Source organism: Peromyscus leucopus, chromosome 14, assembly GCF_004664715.2.
Source record: "Peromyscus leucopus breed LL Stock chromosome 14, UCI_PerLeu_2.1, whole genome shotgun sequence".
In the NCBI taxonomy this organism is placed as follows: domain Eukaryota; kingdom Metazoa; phylum Chordata; class Mammalia; order Rodentia; family Cricetidae; genus Peromyscus; species Peromyscus leucopus.
This window is the reverse complement of record NC_051075.1, coordinates 78,372,482-78,395,201: the sequence shown is the minus strand read 5'-3', so window position 1 is coordinate 78,395,201 and position 22,720 is coordinate 78,372,482. Positions and strand designations below refer to the sequence as shown.

At 54.3% G+C, this 22,720-nt stretch overlaps 1 protein-coding gene across 2 annotated transcripts in view; it reads left to right on the top strand.

The window, feature by feature from the left end:
• Positions 1 to 21,812, top strand: part of Cdc42bpb (CDC42 binding protein kinase beta) — a 100,016-nt gene extending 78,204 nt beyond the window's left edge. The window contains exons 21-38 of one of the 2 annotated variants that reach the window (XM_028883766.2): positions 962 to 1,041; positions 3,101 to 3,154; positions 4,237 to 4,326; positions 4,621 to 4,698; positions 6,111 to 6,216; positions 8,047 to 8,183; positions 8,737 to 8,876; positions 10,013 to 10,094; positions 11,687 to 11,903; positions 12,011 to 12,073; positions 13,624 to 14,223; positions 16,725 to 16,822; positions 16,928 to 17,012; positions 17,154 to 17,271; positions 17,363 to 17,480; positions 17,952 to 18,057; positions 18,157 to 18,227; positions 20,553 to 21,812. In XM_028883766.2, the coding sequence (XP_028739599.1) occupies positions 962 to 1,041; positions 3,101 to 3,154; positions 4,237 to 4,326; positions 4,621 to 4,698; positions 6,111 to 6,216; positions 8,047 to 8,183; positions 8,737 to 8,876; positions 10,013 to 10,094; positions 11,687 to 11,903; positions 12,011 to 12,073; positions 13,624 to 14,223; positions 16,725 to 16,822; positions 16,928 to 17,012; positions 17,154 to 17,271; positions 17,363 to 17,480; positions 17,952 to 18,057; positions 18,157 to 18,227; positions 20,553 to 20,684 (2,375 nt within the window). In that variant the 3' untranslated portion in view covers positions 20,685 to 21,812. The remainder of the gene's footprint in view (positions 1 to 961; positions 1,042 to 3,100; positions 3,155 to 4,236; positions 4,327 to 4,620; positions 4,699 to 6,110; positions 6,217 to 8,046; positions 8,184 to 8,736; positions 8,877 to 10,012; positions 10,095 to 11,686; positions 11,904 to 12,010; positions 12,074 to 13,623; positions 14,224 to 16,724; positions 16,823 to 16,927; positions 17,013 to 17,153; positions 17,272 to 17,362; positions 17,481 to 17,951; positions 18,058 to 18,156; positions 18,228 to 20,552) is intronic. The other variant, XM_028883768.1, reaches the window with a different exon arrangement.
• Positions 21,813 to 22,720: the final 908 nt, after the last annotated feature.

Here is a 22,720-nt window from a genome sequence, read left to right as displayed (position 1 = left end):
AAATCCTTTTATGATGTAAGTTACGGATATTTCCTCTTACTTAGATTTTGGCTAAGAAAGAGCCTTTCTAGGGCTCGGGTTGTAGCCTGTTAGCGTGTTTGCCTGGCATGCATAAACACCACAGAAACCAGGCGGGTGCACACACCTGTAGGCTCTACACTCAGGGCGTAGTAGGCGGTCCTGGTCTACTGAGACCCTGTCCCAGAAAGAGAAAGCTTTCCCTGTTTTGTGTCGAGTCTGTTAATCTTTCCTTGAAAAGGAAAATCTTCCCCGCTGCAGGCCGCTCAGGGGACACAGTACATTTTCCTGGTTATCTATTGGCTTATGTGCATTGCGGTTTTTGCTGGCGTGTGTGTCTGTGCATCACTTGCGTGTCTGGAGCCTTCAGAAGCTGGAAGCGAGTGTCAGACCCTCTGGAACTGGGCTTCAGTTACAGACAGTTGTGAGCAGCTGGGAATCCAGCGTAGTTCTCTGGAAGGGTAGCCAGCGCTCCTGACCATGGAGTCACCTTCCCAGCGCCCCCACCCCTTCCTAAACAAGACACAGTCTCACTGTGTTGATCAGACTGTTCTCAAACCCTTCATCTTCGCTGCAGCCTTCTGAGTGCCGGTCATTGCCGTGCACCTTGCATGGCTTCGGCTTTTAAGTTGGGGTGATTAGTTGATTTGGAACCCACTCTGGCCTGCAGCTCAAAGTGTCTTCCCAACTAAATGCTCATCTTAGTGTCCTTTCTCTCCTGCTCCCAGGTGTTCTCTGGGAACTGCTATTGTCATTTCTCATCACAGAGCATCCGTGGCCCTGTGGTCAGACTCTGTCACCCCTCCACCCACCCCCCAGAGGCTTTCCTAGATTTTCTTCGGAGGGAGTGTGTTAACTCTGCTTACCCTGGAGCCCCATCAGGTTGACATCGAAGACTGCTGTCTTTACAGTTTTTGCCTTAATTTTCCATTCTTTCTTGCAGGGCTCAAACTTCCAGATTTCCAGGACTCTATCTTTGAGTATTTCAACACTGCTCCTCTTGCACATGATCTGACATTTAGAGTGAGTACTGCTTTTTGAAAATACCAAGTATATGTAAGTTAGAAACAGTAGAATATGACTTGACTACCTGTGGGCCCAAAACATCTCCGGAAACAGGTCTGACATTCTGTGAGAGCTGTGCCAGTGACATCATGGCCAGGGAAGTCACGGTGGGAAGGTGGAGAGTGCTGTGGGTGTTGGAACTGTTTCTGGAGACTAAGAGGAACTGAGAAGATGCTTAGCCTCACTGCAGAAATCTACACTGGCCTCTGGCTGTGTGGTGATGTTTGGGGTCAGATTTAAAATATGAATAATAATGGTCATGTTGCCCTTTCTGGGACTTCTGTGTGAATATATAGCTTGGACCCAGTGATGAGTGGGAAAATGGTTTCTAAGTGATTCAGTACCAAGCAGTTCACCAAGAGCCGCCTGGTCCAGCTCCTTGCTGAGCCGGTGAACCTCAAGGTGACCAGTGCCGGCTGGTCTGCCTAGGATGCCCTTGCAGTGGGAGGAGCCCACTCCCCCTCTCCTGGAGCGGTGAAGTAGACTTGCTCTACGGGTTCCTTACAGCACGCATGTGGGAATGCTGAAGGCCAGGGATGCAGTTCAGTGATGAGCCCTCGCCTAGCCTGGGTTAGACCCCCAGTCCTGGGGGGCGGCTGGAAGAGTGAAAGCACTTGTCATGTGATGGACGAAGCTTCTGGTGAGGCACCCAGTGCTGCTTCCCACACTCGCTGTGTACGGTTGACAGAGTCAGAAGTCACACCGGAGCAGTGGCACCCTCCCCGGGCGTGAGCTTCGTGTGTGTACTCGATTCCCCTGCCTGTCTCCCTCACTCGCGTACACACGGGTCTCTTTCATCTAAACTGGTAGGAAGTGGTTTGAGAACAGCAGTGACCACAGGAAACTTGGCACCGGGTTTCAGCTCTGCAGACTCACCTGCGGTCCTGGCTGTGTCCTGGACAGCCGTGTTTCCTCCCAGTTCAGGACCCACCAGAAGTCACTGACAGCATTCAGTCATCAGGTTCTAGACAGTGCTACCTGTTCTACTTAGGGAGAGTGCCCTGCAGGCTGCGTTTATATCATGTTCCCTCTTGGTGCCCATGGGAAGGGGCTGTTGGCCCTGATTCTGCACAGGAGACAGGTTTTTTTCTGTTCAGAGGCCACTTTGCAGTTGCATCACCAGGTTGGTAGTGGCTCAGCAGGAGTGCCTCCCATTGTAAGCAGGGCACAGTGCAGCACTCCAGGAGTGCCCACATGGCACAGCGCAGCACTCCAGGAGTGCCCACATGGCACAGCGCAACATTCCAGGAGTGACCACATGGCACAGTGCAACACTCCAGGAGTGCCCACATGGCACAGTGCAACACTCCAGGAGTGCCCACATGGCACAGTGCAACACTCCAGGAGTGACCACATGGCACAGTGCAACACTCCAGGAGTTCCAGCTGTTCACCTTCACTCATCAGAGTATTTGTGGTTTTTCCCAAGTGGCAAAGTGTCTTTTCCCTTGATTTTTTTGTTTTGTTTTGTTTTCAAGATAGCTTTTCTCTGTGTAGCCCTGACTGTCCTGGAACTTGCTCTGTAGACCAGGCTGGCCTCGAACTCAGATCTGCCTGCCTCTGCCTTCCAAGTGCTGGGATCAAAGGTGTGCGCCACCACTGCCCGGCTAAGTCCTCAGTCCTTAAGCAAATATATTACAGCAGTAATCGCTGACCTTGCACGCTGGTTGCGTAGAGAGCTCAGTGGCAGTGGCTTTCACGGTACCGTCCATCAGCGTGGACTGAGTTTCATGGAGGTGGAGCAGCCATCAGTAGACCTCATTCACTGTCCAGCATCCTGCCATTTTTAGACCTCCTTCAAGGCTTTGTCATTTGAGTGTGAAGTGGCTTCCTTTAAAGGAAAACTCTCAGCTAGATCAGGTCCATGTTAAGTTTCCAGACTTGAGACCTGCCCAGGAGATCTTGTACTTGGCCAGATTAACCACGTTGCTGAGTGCTAGAGTGAGTCTGCACGGTAGCCTTGCCAGGCTTTGCTGGGGGAGATGATCATTTGTGTTCCTCCTGTCTGTTATACCAAGGACTCGCTCTCCTCCTCCTCGTCTGCATCTTCTCTGCTAGCCTTGTGGGAGGACGTAAGTGACCGCAAATGCCCTTCCGTGGCTTGCTCTCAGACTGCTAAGTCTGCATCCTTTGGTTAACAACTAAGGAAACTGGGCTCTTAAACCGCTAAAATTTACTCCATTGGCTTGCTCTTCACTCACCAGGTGGATTGCTAACTTGTTTAACTTGCCTTGTGGGTAATGTTCACATTTACTAGCTCTGCTCATTAGCTAGTTGATGGCCCTGTCCACAGGGGTTGTTGACGCACTCCAGCCCCCGAGTGTGCGGTTGTACCCGTGCTGTGTGTGACACCCCCCCCCCCGGAGTGTGCGGTTGTACCCGTGCTGTGTGTGACCCCCCCCCCCCAGGGTCTGATGAGTGCCGCTTTGGGAAGGTGCTCACCTGTGTGCTCTTGGGCTCCGCAGTGGGGCAGTTCAGCCGTGGACCTGCAGACTCTGCTCTGCAGTCTCCCATGCTAGCGCCGCCGTTCCGTGTGCTTACTGCACGCTGGGAATAGCGGTGACCTGGGCCCACGTGGCACTGTTCCAGGACTACACCTGCAGGGAGGTTCACCTCAGGTAGCCATTCGTGAAGTGTGCTGTGAGAGCCGCCACTGTCAGAGGAGGGCAGGCAGGCTCTGGCTGTGGGCTGTGGGCTGTGGGCAAACCGTCCTGATCTCTGGAAGGAGGTGACTATCTGGGCGGTCTGAGGACTGCCTGAGGGCGGTCTTCCCAGCTCCTTCTCTGAGGACTGAGGTTAATTTTTCTAGATCCATTAAAAAAAAACAACAGATTTTTACTACGTGGCCTTAGCAGATTAGAAGGCACTGTTTAGACCAGGATGGCCTCAAACCCTGAGATCTGCCTGTAGTGCACTGAGATCAAAGGGTGCGCTAACGGCCCCAGCCCCAGTCCCTACTTCTGAATGGCCGGAGGAGGGAAGGCTCGTGTAGGGAGCTGGCCAGGTACAGCTTTCCATTGAAATAACAGTGACTTGCCGCTCCCTGGCAAAGTTGGGGTAGCTGTGCGTCGACAGGTTCGTGGTAAGACTAGAGAGGCTCGGACACAGGGCACTGTCCAGGAAATACCTACTACCACCTTTGTCCTTGTCACAGACCAGCTCAGCCAGCGATCAGGAGACGCAGGCTTCCAAGCCGGACCTGTCCCCATCAGTGCCGGTGGCCTCCAGCACAGAGCAGCAGGAGGTGAGACTGCGCTGCCCTGGGGGCGCTCCGTGGGCCCTGGGGGCGCTCCGTGGGCCCTGGGGGTGCTCTTCAAAGGGGCCCTGCGCTTGTGGCTAGGCCCCTTCGCAGGTCTCCCCGCCCTTCCTCTTCAGAACTGTCAGACCATCAGCTAAATGAGGGAAACCTTGACAGGTGTCTGAACAATGTAGTAGATTAGAAATTCAGAATGTTAAATCATTTATCAATCCTAGAGAGAAGCCCCAGATAGGTTCTGGCAGCTAAGCTGAAGCTCACCTGTCCGCACCTTTCTCCTAGGGTACAACACGGGCCCAACAGAGACCATCTGCTGGGCCACTGCCCAACACACAGGCCCTCGCCATGGCTGGACCAAAGGTAGGCCCTCTCACATCGCTGGGTGCCTTCTTGGTTTTAGAAGATAAACTTTGGGTAAAATAGCTGTGCTCGCTGGTTTTGAATGTACACAGTCGGCCCTCGTGTTCTGTTGGGGGGATTCGCAAACCAAGTCCAGGGTCTACACTGTCGTCTTCACGCTTAGGCACTAAGTGTGTTCTTCAGCTGAAACAGTCCCTGAGCCTCCGCCTCCTCCACCTCCTCCTCCTCCTCCTCCTCCTCCTCCTCCTCCTCCTCCTCCCTGGGCAGCGGGGCCTCTCACACGCAGGTGCTGCTCTTTATTATTATTATGTCTGTTGTTGAGAACTATATGGTTTGTAGGAGAATGTCCCCAACATGAATAGCTACCCACAACGTGCAGTTTGGACCTCACCTTCTGCATGAGCACGGCAAGAACCTAGACTCAGTGTGTGTGTCCTCACCTCGTTTTCTTACGAGCCTTGAAGCTCAACTGGGTCTCCTTTCTCTTTGTAGATCCCAAGTTTCCAGCTGTGCCAGGCCCTGAGGTTCTGGCTTGGCTACATTTGGCCAGTATGCCTGGCATGGACTTGTGTCCTGGGTTTTGTTGTTGTTGCTTTAAATACAGACCTGGTCTATTGATGTTTTCCCCTGGAGACCTGAGAGGAATCCATGCTTTGGCTTTGGGACTCAGGCTCTTGTCGAATTAAGGCAAGGTGCAGGGCTGCTTGTTTAGTAGCTTCTGCTACCTGGAGAAGGAACTGTCAAGGTGACGTGTGTCTCAGTGATGACTGAACCCTGACCTCCTCTGGGCAGCTCCTCTGGGTGCTCCTGGGGCTGTGCTGACCACCCTACTCCTTGAGAAGCACATGTTCCTGCCGGTCCGTGTGTTCCTGCACAGTGTGTCACTTTGTCACTACATGTGGGCTTTCTAGGCAGCTGTCACGGCCGGTCCTTGTCTTCCCAGCTAGCCTCACGGTTCTTCGATCTGTTGCATTCTCGTTTTTCTGTCCTCCTGCAGGAGACAGTGGCTCTTTCCAAGACTTTGCTGTTAACATTTCTTGTAAATTAAAAGTGCTGTCTTGTTCACACACCCAAGAAGAGCCAAACCTAGACAGGGTTCCAGGCCAAATCCCCAAATCTAGTTGGTGCTGATCCCTGGAAAACGCCCCTAATCCAGTTAGAGTATCAGCTGTGAAAGGTAACACCACAACCTCGCCCAGCTCTGTGTGTAACAAAACTAACTGAAGGAAGCAGGGGTGGTGGCTTCGGGTTCTGGCTTGGGACCTTGGGGTTTAGGTGCCACTGATGAGAACCCATGGCAGGAAGAGAAAGAGCATGAAGCAGGCAGGCTGTGTCTACGTCAGTCAGGAGCAGACTGACCGCTTCTCCTGACTTCCCAGTCACCTGGCTTGTTTTGCTTGTTTTTCCTGCAGCCCAAAGCTCACCAGTTCAGCATCAAGTCCTTCCCCAGCCCCACCCAGTGCAGCCACTGCACATCCTTGATGGTCGGACTCATCCGACAGGGCTATGCCTGCGAAGGTGAGATCAGTGCACGCGAGCTGGGCAGTGCTGCTCGCGAGGGGGTGCTTACGTGATCGAGCAGTGTGGGCAGGCCTGTCTGCATCGATGCCTGGGCAGGCCTGTGGTCGTCCTGCACAGCCTGTAGGACCGACCATTAGCCAGGTTATCAGCTCAAAATTACTATAAAGCACACCACCTCCACCTGAGGTCCTGCTGTAGATCACACCTCCCCCTGATGGTCCTGCTGTAGATCACACCTCCCCCTGATGGTCCTGCTGTAGATCACACCTCCCCCTGAGGGTCCTGCTGTAGATCACACCTCCCCCTGAGGGTCCTGTAGAGCACACCTCCCCCTGAGGGTCCTGATGTAGATCACACCTCCCCCTGAGGGTCCTGTAGATCACACCTCCCCCTGAGGGTCCTGCTGTAGATCACACCTCCACCTGAGGGTCCTGTAGATCACACCTCCCCCTGAGGGTCCTGTAGATCACACCTCCCCCTGAGGGTCCTGCTGTAGATCACACCTCCACCCGAGGGTCCTGCTGTAGAGCACAGCACTCACAACCATTCTGTCACATCCGGAAACATGGAGGAGAGGCCAGAACTTCCCACTTTGTCGTATGGGGTTTGGGGGTTTCTTTGTTTTTGTTTTTAACTGTTAATTGCATTTACTTCCTGGTGTACGTGAGTGTGTGGGTGCGTGTGCCGTGGTGCATGCTGGGTGTCTAGGACAACTTGAAGGAGTCGCTTCTCTTCACCTTTGGTTCCAGAGGGCGAACTCGGGCCCTAAGCCTGGCAGTGATCGCCTTTCCCTGCTGAACCTCTCACAGGCTCCAGATTGTCTAGATCTCACAGGGATATAGTGTGTCTTTTGATGGCAGTTATTATTTTTAAATTACAAATCCCTCTTGTGCTCTGCTCCAGGCTGGCGTTTGGCCATGTGCTCTCGAGCCGGGCCACTGTGACTGTTGCCGCCTCACTTCACAGATGGCGCAGTGCGGAGTGAGATGCCTTGGTCAGAGCCTCCAACACTACTTGTAGCACAGATCCTAATTGGTCTTAATAAAAACCTGGAGTCGGATTTCAGGGTGAAAGCTGAGAGATCAGAGCAGCAGCCATTACAGTTCTTACCTCCAAGGAATTCTCAGCCTGAAAGGGCCCGAGCTCCTGTCTCCTCCCGCCTTATATTCCTTTCTCTGCTCAGCCATATCACGTCTTGTCTCAACCTCCCTAGTGCTGGGATTAAAGGCGTGTGAGCCACCACTGCCTGGCTGTTTCTCTTTTAGACTGGATCAATCTTGTATAACCCAGGATGGCCTTGAACTCACAGAGATCCATCTGCCTCTGCCTCCCGAATACTGGGATTAAAGGTGTGCGCCACTGCTTGGCCTCTGTGGCTAACTAGTGGCTTAGCTCCACACTCTGATCTTCAGGCAAGCTTTATTTGTTGATCATAAACAGAACATCACCACAACTATTGGCTGTGCTCTGCCTTTCTTCCTAGAGACATTCTTTTTCAGTTGCTAGTTTGTTAGTTGTTTTGGGTCTTCCGATTGGCTGTACATCACTGTGACCACTGCCCTGCAGGGACGCCCAGGTGACCTCAGTGAGCAGATCTGGAGACTGACTACCCATGTGGATTTAAGGCAGGCTTGTTGGGTAACTGTAACGCAGACTTCAGGCTTGTTCAGGTGGCCCCTGAACAAAAACCTTCGGGAATTGTTTTCAGTGGAGTCTGCCATCCTGGACACCTAGCTTCCTGGGCAGTGTGTGCAGAGAGCCTGTCTCAGCAGGTCTACTTCCTTGGTTGCATGGTGTGAGGTGGGTGGAACTTTTCCTCTTTTCCAGTGTGTGCGTTTTCCTGCCATGTGTCCTGCAAAGACAGCGCTCCCCAGGTGTGCCCCATACCTCCCGAGCAGTCCAAGAGGCCTCTCGGCGTGGATGTGCAGAGGGGTATAGGCACAGCCTACAAGGGCTATGTTAAGGTAAGAGGAGCCAGCGTCTGTCCCATAGTCCATTGTGGCTCATTTTTCATTCGGTCAGTTTGTGTCTTTGCTCTCTCTAGTAGCCCTGGTACCTTGAGGGTCTCGGGCACAACTGCTACTTTACATGGCCAAGAGCCCGAGTACCGTTGGACGTGGGGATCCTGCCTCATGGTCCTATAGTTACTCTTCTTGGGTGTCTGGCCATGAGCTCAAAGTCAAGGTTCCAAAGCCAAGCGGTACTTGCAGAACACAGGTACCTGGGCCACCTGCATGTCCTGTCCAGCCGCAGCGTCCAGGATGCGTGTGGTCCTGGGCTGCTAGCATCCCTTGTGCTTTCTTCCCATTCACAAGCTTCTAGTCAGGCCCTGAGTCTCCTGATCCAAGACCGGCTTGCCCAGATGCTTGGGAAGAGGGTTGATGGGGGAGCGTCCCTGGGGACCAGGACAGGCATACAGCAGGTGGACGCAGACTGAGTGAAATGCCAGGGGTCTGGCAGCCTCTGTGCTGCCCGTATTTGTGGCCCAAGGGAAACATGGTCATTGTTGGTCTGCAGGTCCCAAAGCCCACAGGAGTGAAGAAAGGCTGGCAGCGGGCTTACGCAGTGGTCTGTGACTGCAAACTCTTCCTGTACGACCTGCCGGAAGGAAAGTCTACCCAGCCTGGAGTCATTGCCAGCCAAGTCTTAGACCTCAGGTATGTTTCTCCAGCAAAACAACGGCCCTGGTACCCAGTGCTCACTGCCCACGGTGGCAGGCCCGTGCTTCCTGCCTGTTCTCGCCAAGGTTATGTGAAGAATGTAGCAGGGTAGGAGGAGCTGTCATGAGGATTAACCAAGGGCACACTCAGAACAGGGCTGGCAAGTGTTGCTGCTGTCATCGCCATGTATGTGGAAGGCCTGTGCTTTCCTCGCCGTATGCCAGATCAGGAAGGCAGGCATCATGACCGTCTGCGGTTAGCATCTGTCTGGTCTAGAGACACAAGCTCCAGCGTGTTCTTAGCAAAGGGGGCTCTCTGGCTGGTTCCTTCAGAGATCTGTAAGAGCACAGGGGAGTCAGAATCACCCAGCAGTGGCAGCGTCCCATACTTCCTGTGTCTGCATCACATGGTACCTTCCGCTTCCCTTGTTATGTACAACTGCCTTGGTCAGTGTTCTATCGCTGTGAAGAGACACCATGACCAGGGCAACTATTATAAAGGGAAACATTTAATTGGCTTGTTTACAGCTTCAGATATTTAGTCCATTATCATGACAGAGAGCATGGCAACATGCATGGTGCTGGAGCAGTAGCTGAGAGCTACATCCCCATCCAGAAGCAGAAAGAGAAGTGGGCCTGCCATGGGCTTTTAAAAACCTCCAAGCCCACCCCAGTGACACGCCTCCTCCAGCAAGGCCACGCCTCCTCCAGCAAGGCCACGCCTCCTCCAGCAAGGCCACACCTCCTCATCCTTTTAATCCTTTCAAATGGTTCCACTCCTTGGTGACTAAGTTTTCAAATATGTGAGCCTATGGAGACCATTCTATTCAGACCACTGTAGCAGCTCTGTCCTGGCCTGAGCCCACGTGATTGGGCACCGTCGAGGGTGGGAACAACTCAGCTGGCATGTCCCTGTGAACTCAGCACCTTCTGCTGCTTATTGACGAGCCTTTGCCTGATAGTACCACGGACAAGCCAAAAATAACTGTTGTGGAACTTGGAACTGGGGCACAGTGTGAGTCAGGCAGGGGCTGTTTTCAGTGTCCCCCCATTAAGATGTTGGGATGAGTTGTGAAAATGTGGCAGCAGATCTGCAAGGCTTTCCCAGAACTGAGTGTGTTTCTTTCTTGCCAGAGATGACGAGTTTTCTGTGAGCTCAGTCCTGGCCTCAGATGTCATCCATGCAACACGCCGAGACATTCCATGTATATTCAGGGTATGCGTTTCTCTGATTTCATTTGTTTGTTAGTCATTTAAAAAAAATAAATGAGCCGGGCGGTGGTGGCGCACACCTTTAATCCCAGCACTCAGGAGGCAGAGCCAGGCGGATCTCTGTGAGTTCAAGGCCAGCCTAGGCTACCAAGTGAGTTCCAGGAAAGGCGCAAAGCTACACAGAGAAACCCTGTCTTGAAAAAACCATAAATAAATAAATAAGTAAGTAAGTAAGTAAATAAATAAATAAATAAATAAATAAATAAATGACACTGTTAAAAGACAGCAATTTTTAAAAACAACCAAACCCACGGGCACAGTGGTACATACCTTTAATCCCAGCACTTAGGAGCCAAAGGTCATGGGGTCTCTGAGTTCCACGACAGCCAGAGAGCTACGTGGTGAGACCCTCACTCCCTACAGAAACAAAACCGAAAGGACAGCAATTCTCCGAGCATCTCGCTGTGCTGCGGCAAGCTCAGGGGTATCCCAGGTGGTCCCCCACCTACCTGCATTCCTACTGTGTACCGGGTTCCGCCTTTGCCACGGGCCTGGCGTAGCCGATCCTCACCGAGCACAGCGCCCTCTGCACTGACCACCACCCCTTTCTCTCCTCCGCTGAGCACCCTTCCTTCCCACCTGGTGTTCCTTCCACCCTGGCCACAGGCCTTAGCACTGAAGGGGTCTTCGTGGTCTGTGAGACGTGTCTTGCTAGGTCCCCTCCCTGGCATACATTCTCTCTCTGAATAAGGCAGAAAACATTTTTAAATGACCGCATCTGGTTTGTCTGTCTCTCTGGCTGAGCTGAGCTCTGTTCCCCCAGTTAGTGCTGTACACTAAAGCATCAGAAAGCTTCTGGAGGAGTGTTGGTCAGAGAAATACACACACCTTCAAGTAGGAATTTTTATAGGCACATCTGGTTGACCAGAAAGCTGTCTTTAGAGTTGTTTTTACTGAATCACACTGTTGTTCAGAAACAACTTGTGGATACAGTCCAGAAAAAGCACTGGCGTCCTGTGCTGAGAGTGGCCATTGTTGTGTAGCTGTGGAGCCCCCCAGGTTCCTTCCTAATGGTGCTTAGTGAACACTTAGTGGAGACCCTCTCTTCCCTGGACATGCCCAAAGAACCCACATCTTAATCATAATAAAGTTACTCAGGGAAGCTTTTTTTTTATTTTTGAGACAGGGTCTCTGTTTATAGTCCTGGATGTCCTGGAACTTGCTGTGTACTGCCATATGTATGTGGCCAGTGTGTGGCAGGCTGGCCTTGAACTCGCAGAGATCTGCCTCTGCTCCCGAGTGCTGGGATTAAAAGCGTGTGCCACCAGGCAGGGCAAGAAAGCAATTTTAGAATGTGTGTTTCCATGACCGTGTTGACAGGAGCAGAGTTAACCGACATGGCCAGGAAGGGACTTGTGTGTCCACGGCACTGCCCTTCCTGTTAGTGGCCTTTGGGGCAGCACAGGGACGGCGGGGACTTGAACCTCTTCCCATCCGTCCTGTTTGTGACCTCTGTGTCTGGGTGGCTCCAGCACAGTCCTTGCTCTGATCTGGCTGGCCGCTCATGGTTTTGTCTGTTTTGTCTCTCTCATGAAGGTGACGGCCTCTCTCTTAGGTTCACCTTCTAAGACCAGCTCACTGCTCATCCTGACAGAAAACGAGAATGAGAAGAGGAAGTGGGTCGGGATCCTTGAAGGGCTGCAGGCCATCCTCCATAAGAACCAGCTGAAGAGCCAGGTGGTGCACGTCGCCCAGGAGGCCTACGACAGCGCCCTGCCGCTCATCAAGGCTGTCCTTGCTGCTGCTATCGTGGGTACGTCTGCGGAGCCTGTGGCTCCCTCCGTCTGAATGTGTAGACATCGTCTCTCCTGTCTGAAGAAGCAGGCCTTGGCTCACAGGACTCGTGTGTTGTTTCCCCAGATGGAGACAGGATTGCAGTCGGCCTGGAAGAGGGCCTCTACGTCATTGAGCTCACCCGAGATGGTGAGTAAAAGGCCACCTGAGTCCCACTTTACTGCTCCAGACACACAGGGCCTTGAGAAGAGGGGTCAGTGGTTCACTTGGACTTTGTGTGGCACAGTGCCAGAAGGTGTGAGGCCCTGAGGTCCATCTCCAGCGCTGTACAATAAGGGACATCCTGTTATGTAATCGAGTGACAGTGTCAGAGGACTTAGACAAGAAGTGGAGACAAAGAACTTTCAGTTGACACAGCAGGCGTTCAGCCATCCAGGTGCCTGGACGTGTGGAGACAACAGCGAAGAGCCTTGTTATGGCTGTTCTGTTATTTGTTTGGTTTTTCCAGACAGGGTTTCTCTGTGTAGCCCTGTCCTGTAACTCTCCGTAGACCAGGCTGGCCTTGAACTCACAGAGATCCTCCTGCTTCTGCTTCCCAAGTGCTAGGATTAAAAATAGGCACCACCACCATCTGGCAGGCTAATTTTTTAAACGCACATTTATTTAATTCTGTGTGCATGTCTGTGCACATGTGTAAGTACAGAGGTCAGAAGACGGCCTGTGGTAGCTGGCTTCTCCTGTCGCCACGTGGGTCCTGTTACTCAAACGCAGGTCTTGCAGCCTGGCAGCAAGCACCCTTACCCACAGAGCCATCTTGCTAGCCCTCTGTTGAATTCTTTGTTTGCTTGCTTGCTTGCTTACTTATTTTTGAGACAGACATAACCCTGGAACTCACTCTGTATTCCAGGCTGACCTGGAAATCTCAGAGATCCACCTGTCTTTGCTTCCCGTGCTGGGGTTAAAGGTGTGCACCTCCACATCTGGCCTCTGTTGACCTCTGTTGAGTTTTTTTCTTTTCTTTTTTTTTTTTTTTTTTTTTTTTTTTTTTTTTTTTTTTTTTTTTTGGTTTTTCGAGACAGGGTTTCTCTGTGTAGCTTTGCGCCTTTCCTGGAACTCACTTGGTAGCCCAGGCTGGCCTCGAACTCACGGAGATCCGCCCGCCTCTGCCTCCTGAGTGCTGGGATTAAAGGCGTGCGCCACCACCACCCGGCTCTGTTGAGTTCTTTAAAGAGACGGGGATAGGGGGGTGAGTCCCAGGGCCTCTCAGGAGAACCCAGCAATGCTGGTGCACTGAAACTTAGCGGAGTTCCTGGGTCCCCTCTCCTGCCGGCGAGGGAAGATGGCCTTTCCTCCTGCCTTTCCCTACTCCATGGCCCCTTCCTGTTGAGAGAGAGTGAGCCAGAGCACGTGGGCAGCTGAGTCCTTCAGGCTCTAGACCAGGGAGGGCAGAGGAGGTCCTAAGCCGGCTAGTGTCCTAGTTTGAGTGGGCATGAGCTTGGAGAACTCCAGACCCGGCTCACAGGGCCTTACTGTGTTGTAAGGATCAGCCAGACCCTGGCTCACCAGTACAGGACAGGCAGTGGCGGGTCAGGGTTGTCAGGTAGCTGAGACAAGCGCCACTGTGTCTCTGTTAGGGACATTTGCAACATTGGCCCTGGGGCTGGCTGTGGTGGGAGGATGGCTAGGGACCCGAGGGGCCATGTCAGCCAGAGCAAGTCACCTGCATCCTCTGACCACAGTGATCGTCCGCGCTGCTGACTGCAAGAAGGTGTACCAGATCGAACTGGCGCCCAAGGAGAAGATCGTCATCCTCCTCTGTGGCCGGAACCACCACGTGCACCTCTACCCCTGGTCCTCCTTTGACGGAGCGGAAGCAAGCAACTTTGATATCAAGCTTCCAGAAACGAAAGGCTGCCAACTCATAGCAACAGGGACCCTGAGGAAGAGTTCATCCACCTGCCTGTTTGTCGCTGTGAAGCGACAGATCCTTTGCTACGAGATTCAGAGAACTAAGCCTTTCCACAGGAAGTTGAGCGAGGTGGCGGCACCAGGGCACGTGCAGTGGATGGCCGTGTTCAAGGACAGGCTCTGTGTGGGCTACCCTTCTGGGTTCTCTCTGTTGAGCATCCAGGGGGACGGGCCGCCTCTAGACCTGGTAAATCCCGCTGACCCCTCGCTTGCGTTCCTCTCCCAGCAGTCTTTCGATGCCCTTTGTGCTGTGGAGCTCAAAAGTGAGGAGTACCTGCTTTGCTTCAGCCACATGGGACTGTACGTGGACCCTCAAGGCCGGAGGTCACGCATGCAGGAGCTCATGTGGCCTGCGGCTCCTGTCGCCTGTAGTATGTATATGTTTTTCTGTTGCCATATCACTGTTGCTGCTTCTCATGCGGACAGTCGGCATGTGTTCTCTTGGCTTTGGTTTGTCTCCCGGTCCCCGAGCTGAGAGCTGAGGAGCAGAGCGACTCGGGTGATCAGAGACGCCGTGTGCAGGCCTGGCGCTGCACAGCAGTGCTGGGCTGGGCCGTGCTGCTGCTGCTGCTGGCCAGCAGCCCCTCCCGAGCAGCCAGGAGCACCCGCTTGTTCTTCAGTGTGTGACAGCAGGTGGCCTCCTGGGCAGAAAGGGACCTGGAGTCTCCTTCCAAAAGGCACTTCCTGTAGTAGACGAATTCACGGGGCAGGGTAGACTAAAGGGATTTGGTCACCAGGAGACTTAACTCCAGTGCCAGCCGGGTCATGCCCTTGTGGACCGAGCCTGTGGGTCTGTAATGCACTAACGGTGTGTGAGCGGGTGCTGTGCAGAGGCCAGAACGCCCTGCTTGGCTTGAGAAGCCCTAAGGCTGGAGAGCCGGGCAGCTCCGTTCCTTTGGGAGGCGTTGGCCTCTCCACCCTGCCCAGCTGTCGGAAGTGAGGTCTGTGGCCGGCAGGGCACAGGCTGGTCTTGACACCGAGCCTCTGGGGCTGCGGGATAGCCAGGAGTGTCGTGTTTCCTTGATGGTGGGCAACAAAACAGCAGGGCTGCCTCCTCCCGGTCTGGCCAAGCTAGGCACCAGGCTGTCCCGGCTGATAACCAGTCTGCGTTGTGACAGGCGCTGACAGACCCTTCTCACCCCGGAAGCGGGCCAGCACAGCAGGAGGCAGCCTTGCCGTCCATTTCCTGTCCCTCACAGGCAGTCCATGCAGCGCTCTGCCATGCGCTCCCTACTTCGAGATTTCATTTTTCTCTGCAGTCCTCAGGTCCCCGAGTGCAGTGTCTTTTTAATCCTGGGCACGGGTCACTAGCGTGGACACACAGTGGGCTACCTTCCGCCTTCATGGTCTTCCTTCTCAGCCCCGTGTGTAGCAGACTCCAGGCCAGCTTTAGAGCTGGGAGAAGTTCGGGAGCTCGAGGGTGGAGAAGTACTTGTTAGAGCCCCTCTGCGTGAGTGAGTGTCTGTCTCAGGAGACCGAGGTGCAGGGGCACCCAGCCTGCAGGTCTGCCCCGCTCGGAAGCACACGGCCTCCCGAGTTCTCTGTAGTGTCTGCTTTTCTTCAAACCTTCCAGTTGGAAGCTCGTCCCTTCTGACAAATCAGGAGTGAAGTCCCATACATTGAGCATGTAAGAGCGCTCGCCCCACCATCCCCTGTCGGGGGTTTTCATCTTAGAGGTAATTGAGGGCCGGCCTCTGCACACGGCATTCAAAAACCGCTCGTGTGTGCACACTCGTATGTGCACACTCGTATGTGCGTGTATGTGTGTGTGTGTGAAACTGCTGCTGGACAGGTGTGGTGGCTGGTTCCAGCATCTTACCTTGTCTAGGCTGACTGCAGCTGACTGGAATCAGGCAGAGCCATAGTGTATCTCCTAGAGCACATTCCCAGTGAGTGCTTACAGCCTCATTAATCCAGCTGTGTGCAGAGGCGCTCCAGCACTCAGCCTGGGATCAGGGTGCACCTCCTCCATTACTCTGCATTTCCATAAGGACACTGCAGCTTCCTGGTGGCGGCTGGGCAGTGTGCCGCAGCGGAGCTGAGGAAAAGTAGACAGCCACTCCTTAGGTCTGGCAGGCTATTCAGGTGGGCTTTGTTTGTTGTGTCCTAAACATGAGGGCGTCTCCTTCGACCTCCTGCTCATGGCGGCAGAGGGCGCTGGGCATGTATCTGCTGTGTACCAGTTGTCAGAACCTAACAGACGGCGTTTCTCAAGAGTGCTGGGAGAGAGAGGAGAGGGCACCATCCCTACACGCTCGCACTAGAGTGAGGCCCTGCCCTGCAGGGTAGTTAGAGTCCTCACGTGAAATGCACACCGCTAAGTCATGCCCAGAGCAAAGCAGTTAGTGTAGTCTGCAGAATACTCACCCACCCAGAGACCTGGCTGCTTCTTTCCATCATTTTAGAAGACTGGAGAGGTAGCTCGGTGGTTAGAGCACGGGCTGCTCCCCTAGAAACTGAGGTTCAATTCCCAGCACCCACACGGCAGCTCCCAGCCATCTGTAAGTACAGTTCCGGGGGATCTGGCACCTTTTACTCGTCTTCTCGGCACGGCATGAGCGTGGTGCCAGATGTACATGCAGGTAAAAGACCTCTAATGTGCAAGAAAGGAAAAGTGGAGATTTTGTCTGCTAATGTGGTCCCTGCCTGAACTTAACGGGTTGAGCCCCGCCAAGCTCACTTCTTAGGAGAGCTGAGCTGAGGAAGTAAACTTGGTAAATGAGCTTTCACATCTGGCTGTGCTGTGGGAGAGCGGAGGCCTCTGAGCCCCACACAGGCCGCGCATGCGCCTGCTCCTCACCGGTGCCGCTGTGGCCTGAGAGGGCAGGCGAGGCTGGAGCTCTGGCTTACTTGCTCTGCTTCGTCTGCCCAGGTTGTAGCCCCTCCCACGTCACAGTGTACAGCGAGTACGGGGTGGATGTCTTCGACGTGCGCACCATGGAGTGGGTGCAGACCATCGGCCTTCGGAGGGTAAGATAGCACGGTGGCCTCATCCAGGGCGGCTGCCCCCTCCCCCCTCCCCCCCCCCGTTTCCGGCTGCCACACACACGATGCATCTCCTCCACTCCTCCACAGATACGACCTTTGAACTCCGAGGGCACCCTCAACCTGCTGGGCTGTGAGCCCCCACGCCTCATCTACTTCAAGAACAAGTTCTCAGGTGAGCTTCCCCACGGGTGGGAGGCGGCCTCAGATGGAACAGGCCGCGTCCATCCCCCGACCTGCTGGGCGGTCTGAGGGATCGTTTCCGGCACGTGTGGCTGCACCTCCGTGCAGCAGCCCAGTGACTGCCCCCCTACAGGAGTGGTCCTCAATGTGCCCGACACCTCGGACAACAGCAAGAAGCAGATGCTGCGGACTCGGAGCAAACGGCGTTTCGTGTTCAAGGTTCCGGAGGAAGAAAGGATACAGCAGAGGCGGTGAGGCGGGTCCCCAAGTCCCCGTGATTGTGCAACCAAGTCCTGGAGGATGCTTCCCGATTCCTGAATCCCAAATGTTTCCTTTTTGCAGGGAGATGCTCAGAGACCCAGAATTGAGATCCAAAATGATATCCAACCCGACCAACTTCAACCACGTGGCTCACATGGGCCCCGGGGATGGGATGCAGGTGCTCATGGACCTGCCTCTGGTGCGTGCTCAGCCAGGTGTGGGCATGGGCTCCATCCCCTGCTGTGAGGATAGCCTGACAGACTGTCCTAAGGCCAGACCCCAGAAGCCTCTCCCCAGGCCCGTGAGCCTGTCCTGCCCCAGTGTGCTGTGCTGGCCTGTGAAACCCTCTGCAGTACTATGGGGCCATTCCTGGACCTTCCTGTGTCCACTCGTGTCCCTAGGAAACTGCTGTCCAGATGAGGTCTACAGTTTTGTGTCTTCATTTTAAACAGTGTTTTCTGTGGAATTTTTCTGCAGTTGCCATCTCTGGTTCTTAGTTCAGGCATTTGTGGTCCAGTGGTGCACATGGCTGTCTTGCGTTCTTAGCTCTGACTGATGAGAAGCCATGTCCAGGGACCTACAGCCGGCCTGTCATTACCCCTCATTGTGACAGCCCCACTGTGCCCCTGGTCCGTGTTCACAGACCACTCTCCTGTTCTGCTCTCCCCAGAGTGCTGCACCCACTGCCCAGGAGGAGAAGCAGGGCCCTGCCCCTCCAGGGCCCCCTCGGCATCCCCCGCCCAGGAGCAAGCCCTACATCTCATGGCCCTCATCAGGTACCGGGGGGCGGGGAGCTGCTGGGGTGGGTGGGGCGGGAACTCCACTCCTTCTTTCTCTTGGCCTCTCCCTGAGGTCACAGGTGTCCTTGTCCACAGGTGGCTCTGAGCCTGGAGTGAGCGTGCCTCTGAGGAGCATGTCTGATCCTGACCAGGACTTTGACAGAGAGGTATGTGTTCTCCAGCACAGAGGATGGGCACATAGGGCCGGCAGAGTGGAGACAGCCGTTCTTGTGTGCCTGTGACCCCGGGGCCAGCTGGCTGAGAACTGGGACACGGAAGACACCTTACAGCGGGGAGCGCAGTCTTGAACCCTTCTGGAGCTCTGCACTCCCTGGAATACAGTGGTCTGAGCACAGAGACCCTGGTAGGATGGGCAGCTGCCCGTCGTGAGTCACAGGCCCACCTCCAGCAGTGTAGCCAAGGTTGTGGGGTCACCAGGTACACCCCCCCTAGGGATGAGGATCTCCTGTGGAGCTGAGTGAGTTTCTGCCAGAGGTGCCTCTCCTTTGAACCTCTCTGTTCCCTAAAATGGTTTCGAGTAGCCCGGACTAGCCTCCAGCTTACTATGTAGTTGAGGATGACCTTGAACTCCTGATTCTCCAGAAGTAAACCCTACATCTTGGGGTATGGTGGTGAGTTCCATGTCCTGCTGTGTAGGCAGTCGTGCCTAGCAGAATGTCCCTGAGGCAGGGGCATGCTCAGGCCTCATGTATTGCCATTTTCTCCCAAGCTCTGGAGTCACAGGCCTGCACGACCTCACTTGCCTCCTTCTGGACTTTGTTCTGTAGTTTTGTTTGTGAGGGTTAGTTGCTTTTATGCAGGGTCTCACTATAAAGCCGGGTCTGGCCTGGAACTCACGATGTTGACCAGCCTCACTGAGCTCTGCCAGCCCCTGCCTGCCTCCTGAGTGCTGATGAAAGGTGTGGCCACCACATGGACCCTGCTTGTCTTTGCTTTTTCTGACAGGCTCTCAGTCCATTGCCCAGCCAGGCTCTGTACTCCTGATTCCTCTGCAACCTCCTGAGTTCTGAGCATGTGCCACCACACCTGGCCTTTCTGTCCAGCTTTTCTGTGTGTGTGTGTGTGTGTGTGTGTGTGTGTGTGTGTGTGTGTGTGTGTATCTCATCCTGGAGGGTCTTCTCTGGTCACCTGTGCTCCTTACCTTCTAGAACACTTGTGAGGGTGTGAGCAGCAACACTCCTATGCTCTTGAAGGTGACAGTAGCCCCTGCCTCAGTTTCCCTTCTGGAATGGGGATGAGAAACAGATGAGATAGGACTTACCTAGCATTTAGCACTGAGGTTCAAGACTTAGGTCTTTCTGGAAACAGGAGCTGGCCTGTCACCCATGGCCACCCCGTGGAAGTGGGGATTGACATGGCCTCTCTCCTGCTCCCTTTACAACCCTGAGGCTCACCACACTGGCCATCTTCTCCAGTGCAGACTGCAGAAGGGACCTTCTTCCCCCTTCTCAACTCAAGCATGCTGGGTGATGCCCTGCTCTCCATTGAAGGCAGCCTTGTCTCAGGGTTTTGTTTTATTTATGTGTATGGGTGTACAGACCTTGAACTTGTGACCCTTTCTCTTCAGTATCCCAAGCAGCTGGGATCATTGGCCAGAGTCACCAAGCCCAGGTTTTCTTCTATTTCTGCAAAAGGCCATTGGAATTTCAGGAGATCACATGGAGTCTGTAGGCCACTTTGGGGATTGATACCATCTTGATTATATTTCAGCCTATGAATATAGGGTCTTTCCATTTTTCTGAATCTTTATTATGTGTGTGTGTGGTGGTTGCTAGCACAGGCCAGATCCACCAGAGGTGGAGTTAGGGACAGTTCTGAGCTGCTTCGTGGGTGCTGGGAACTGAACTTGGGTCCTCTGCAAGAGCGGTTTGCACTCTGAACTGCTGAGCCATCTCTCCAGCCTCTTAAGTAGTGGTTTGTAAGTGTACAAATCACCTCCGTTGTTATTTTCAATGCTGCTATGACTTGAATTGTCTGGTTTTCATGTTGTCTGCTGTGTGTAGAAACGCAGATGGGTTTTGGATGTTGATACTGAACCCTGAGCCTGCTGAATTCACTTGCAGTTCTGGTTTATTCTTGCTGTGTGCAGAATCATGTCACCTGTAGATAGTGTCATGTAAATAGTGTCTGTCATGTCCTCTTCTAGTGCAGTGCTGAACTTGGGCAGGAAAGGAGCAGGTCATTCTTGTCCCGAGCCTCAGGGAAGCGCTTTCTCTTGAATATGGGATCTGTAGGCTTTTGTGGCAGGCTTTGACCCCGATGAAGTTCCCATCTGTTTATTCCTAGAGTGTCTTTTGGCTCCAGGCTTCTTCCTGCAGTCAGAGGTCCTAAGTCACTTCCGAGTGCAGGGGGCAGTGGATGACGTCCTCACCTGCAAAGTTAAGGCCCGATGAGGCTGTCTACAGCGTGTGCACTCATGCAAGGGGCAAGAGCACCGCCCGCCTCTCACATGTCTCTCTTTGCATTGGCAGCCTGACTCGGATTCCACCAAACACTCAACTCCATCCAATAGCTCCAACCCTAGCGGCCCCCCGAGCCCCAACTCACCCCATCGGAGCCAGCTCCCTCTGGAAGGCCTGGAACAGCCAGCCTGTGACGCCTGAGGCGGCCAGCATAGCAGCGTGGGGCCAGGGAGCCCAGATGGCCCCAACATCAGTGCCAAGACTGAGCTGACCCTCCAGTGTTGTCCAAGGAAATGTAGAATCAGTTTGTAGATAGAGAAAATAATCTTTATTATAATGAGCAGTTTTGTGCCACGTTGTTGGTGGCAATCGACCAGATGTGTTCGTCTGCACAGCCGTAAGGCATCACTGTTCCGTTTGCACATGAAGGACCACCGCTCACCTCCCACCAGGACCACCCAGGCCCTTTCCCATGGGCTTCCTCGGCAGATGCTGGGGATGTGGCCTCAAGCCCTTCCCCTGCTCCTGAAACTGTCTCAAGAACCTTAGACGAAAGTTGTGCGTCACCCAGTGTCAAGGAGGCAGAGGCCAGGTTGTGGCTCTCACTCATTTCGCCCCGACACAGCTGCAGCGGTCCTGACGGCCTGTGTCCGCGTTAGTCCATGCTGGGCCGCAGCCACGAGATGCCCCTGCTGCAGTGAGGGCAGCTGCGCACTGACTCCGTGGCTGCCCAGCCCGCTGCAGGCCAGCACACACCGGGCTGGCAAGCCCATGGCTGCTGAGCTCAGAGAAGGCCGGAGCCTGGGAAGCCATGCCGCAGGCCCTGGGACATCCCTCCCTCTCCCTCACCCTGCATGGAGCCTCTGTGCTTAATAGCCCAGTCAGTCACATAGAGTCGCCCGACACTCCTGCACACCGGCCCACAGCGCAGGCCCGGGAACGCCACATGTATTTAACCTCACCCCTCCCTGTGTTGAGTGACCAGGCCTGCAGCCCCGCCTGAAGGCCTGTGATAACGGGCAGCAGGCACGTCTTGTCCTCTTTTGGGACAGGCTTCCCTTTCCTATTGGCGTGCTTGGTGACGCTCTTCAGGATGTGCACTTGGCCGGGTTGGCACTGAGGGTCGTGGCACAGCTGGCCATGCCTGTGCGTCACCCCCAGCACCTGCCTGCCCCGTCCACCCTCCCGGCTCTGCGCTGGGGCAGGCAGGCGCTGGGGACTCTGGTTTTTACTTTTTCATGTAAGTCTGAGTCTTTGTAATTATTGAATTGTGAGAACATTTTTGAACAATTACCTGTCAATAAAGCAAAAGACAGCAGTTTTACAGTTCCCGGTGGCTTGTCTGAGTGCGAGGTCGCCCACTGTGCCCACAGGTGAATCTCTCCAGGGATGTACACATGCACTTGTATCCACAGCATAAGCTGGCATGTTAGCTGTGCCGTGGCAGGCAAGGCAGATGCGTGGTAGTAGGAGGGGCGATCTGCTCAGACGCTTTCACCAGGCCGGCGAGTCCCCCCAAGAAGCCTCTACACAGAGTTGGCCTTCCAGCCTGAGCAGCAAGGCAAAGGTGGCAGGCAGCCTTGGAGGACAGTGTGTTGTGAGACCCAGCAAAGCAGTGGACAAGCCCGTCAGGGAGGCTTGTGCAGGGCGGCCTGGCCAGCAAGACCTGCTCCCACCACTCAGCGTTCCTGAGGTTGGAGTGGCCACTCGGACCTCCTCCTGTAAGGCTTGGTAAATGAGGACACCACGAGCCTGCCCTGACTGGGCACGAGGGTGGCTGCAGGGTCAGCTGCTCGTCTAGGAGCTCCTTCCCTGGTACAGACAAACAGCAAGGATTAAACATTTGGAAAAACACATGACCCAGCCCCAGAAAATCAAAGGTAGCAGTTTCAGAATAGGAGGGGCCAGCCCTGGGTCCTGTTAGAAAACTGGGCCATGGGCATGCCTTTAATCCCAGCATTCGGGAGGCAGAGGCAGGTGGATCCCTGTGAGTTCAAGGCCAGCCTGATCTACAAAGCGAGTTCCAAAACAGCCAGGGCTACACACAGAGACCATGTCTTGGGGCATGGGGGACAAGCTGAAGAAGCCAGATGGAGCGAGCCAGTGAGCAGCAGTCCTCCACGGCCTCCACACCAGCTCCTGCCTCCAGGTTCCTGCCCTGCTTTCGTTCCCCTTTGCCTGGCTTCTTCAGTGATGAACAGTGATGTGGAAGCATGAGCCAGGTAAACCCTCTCCTC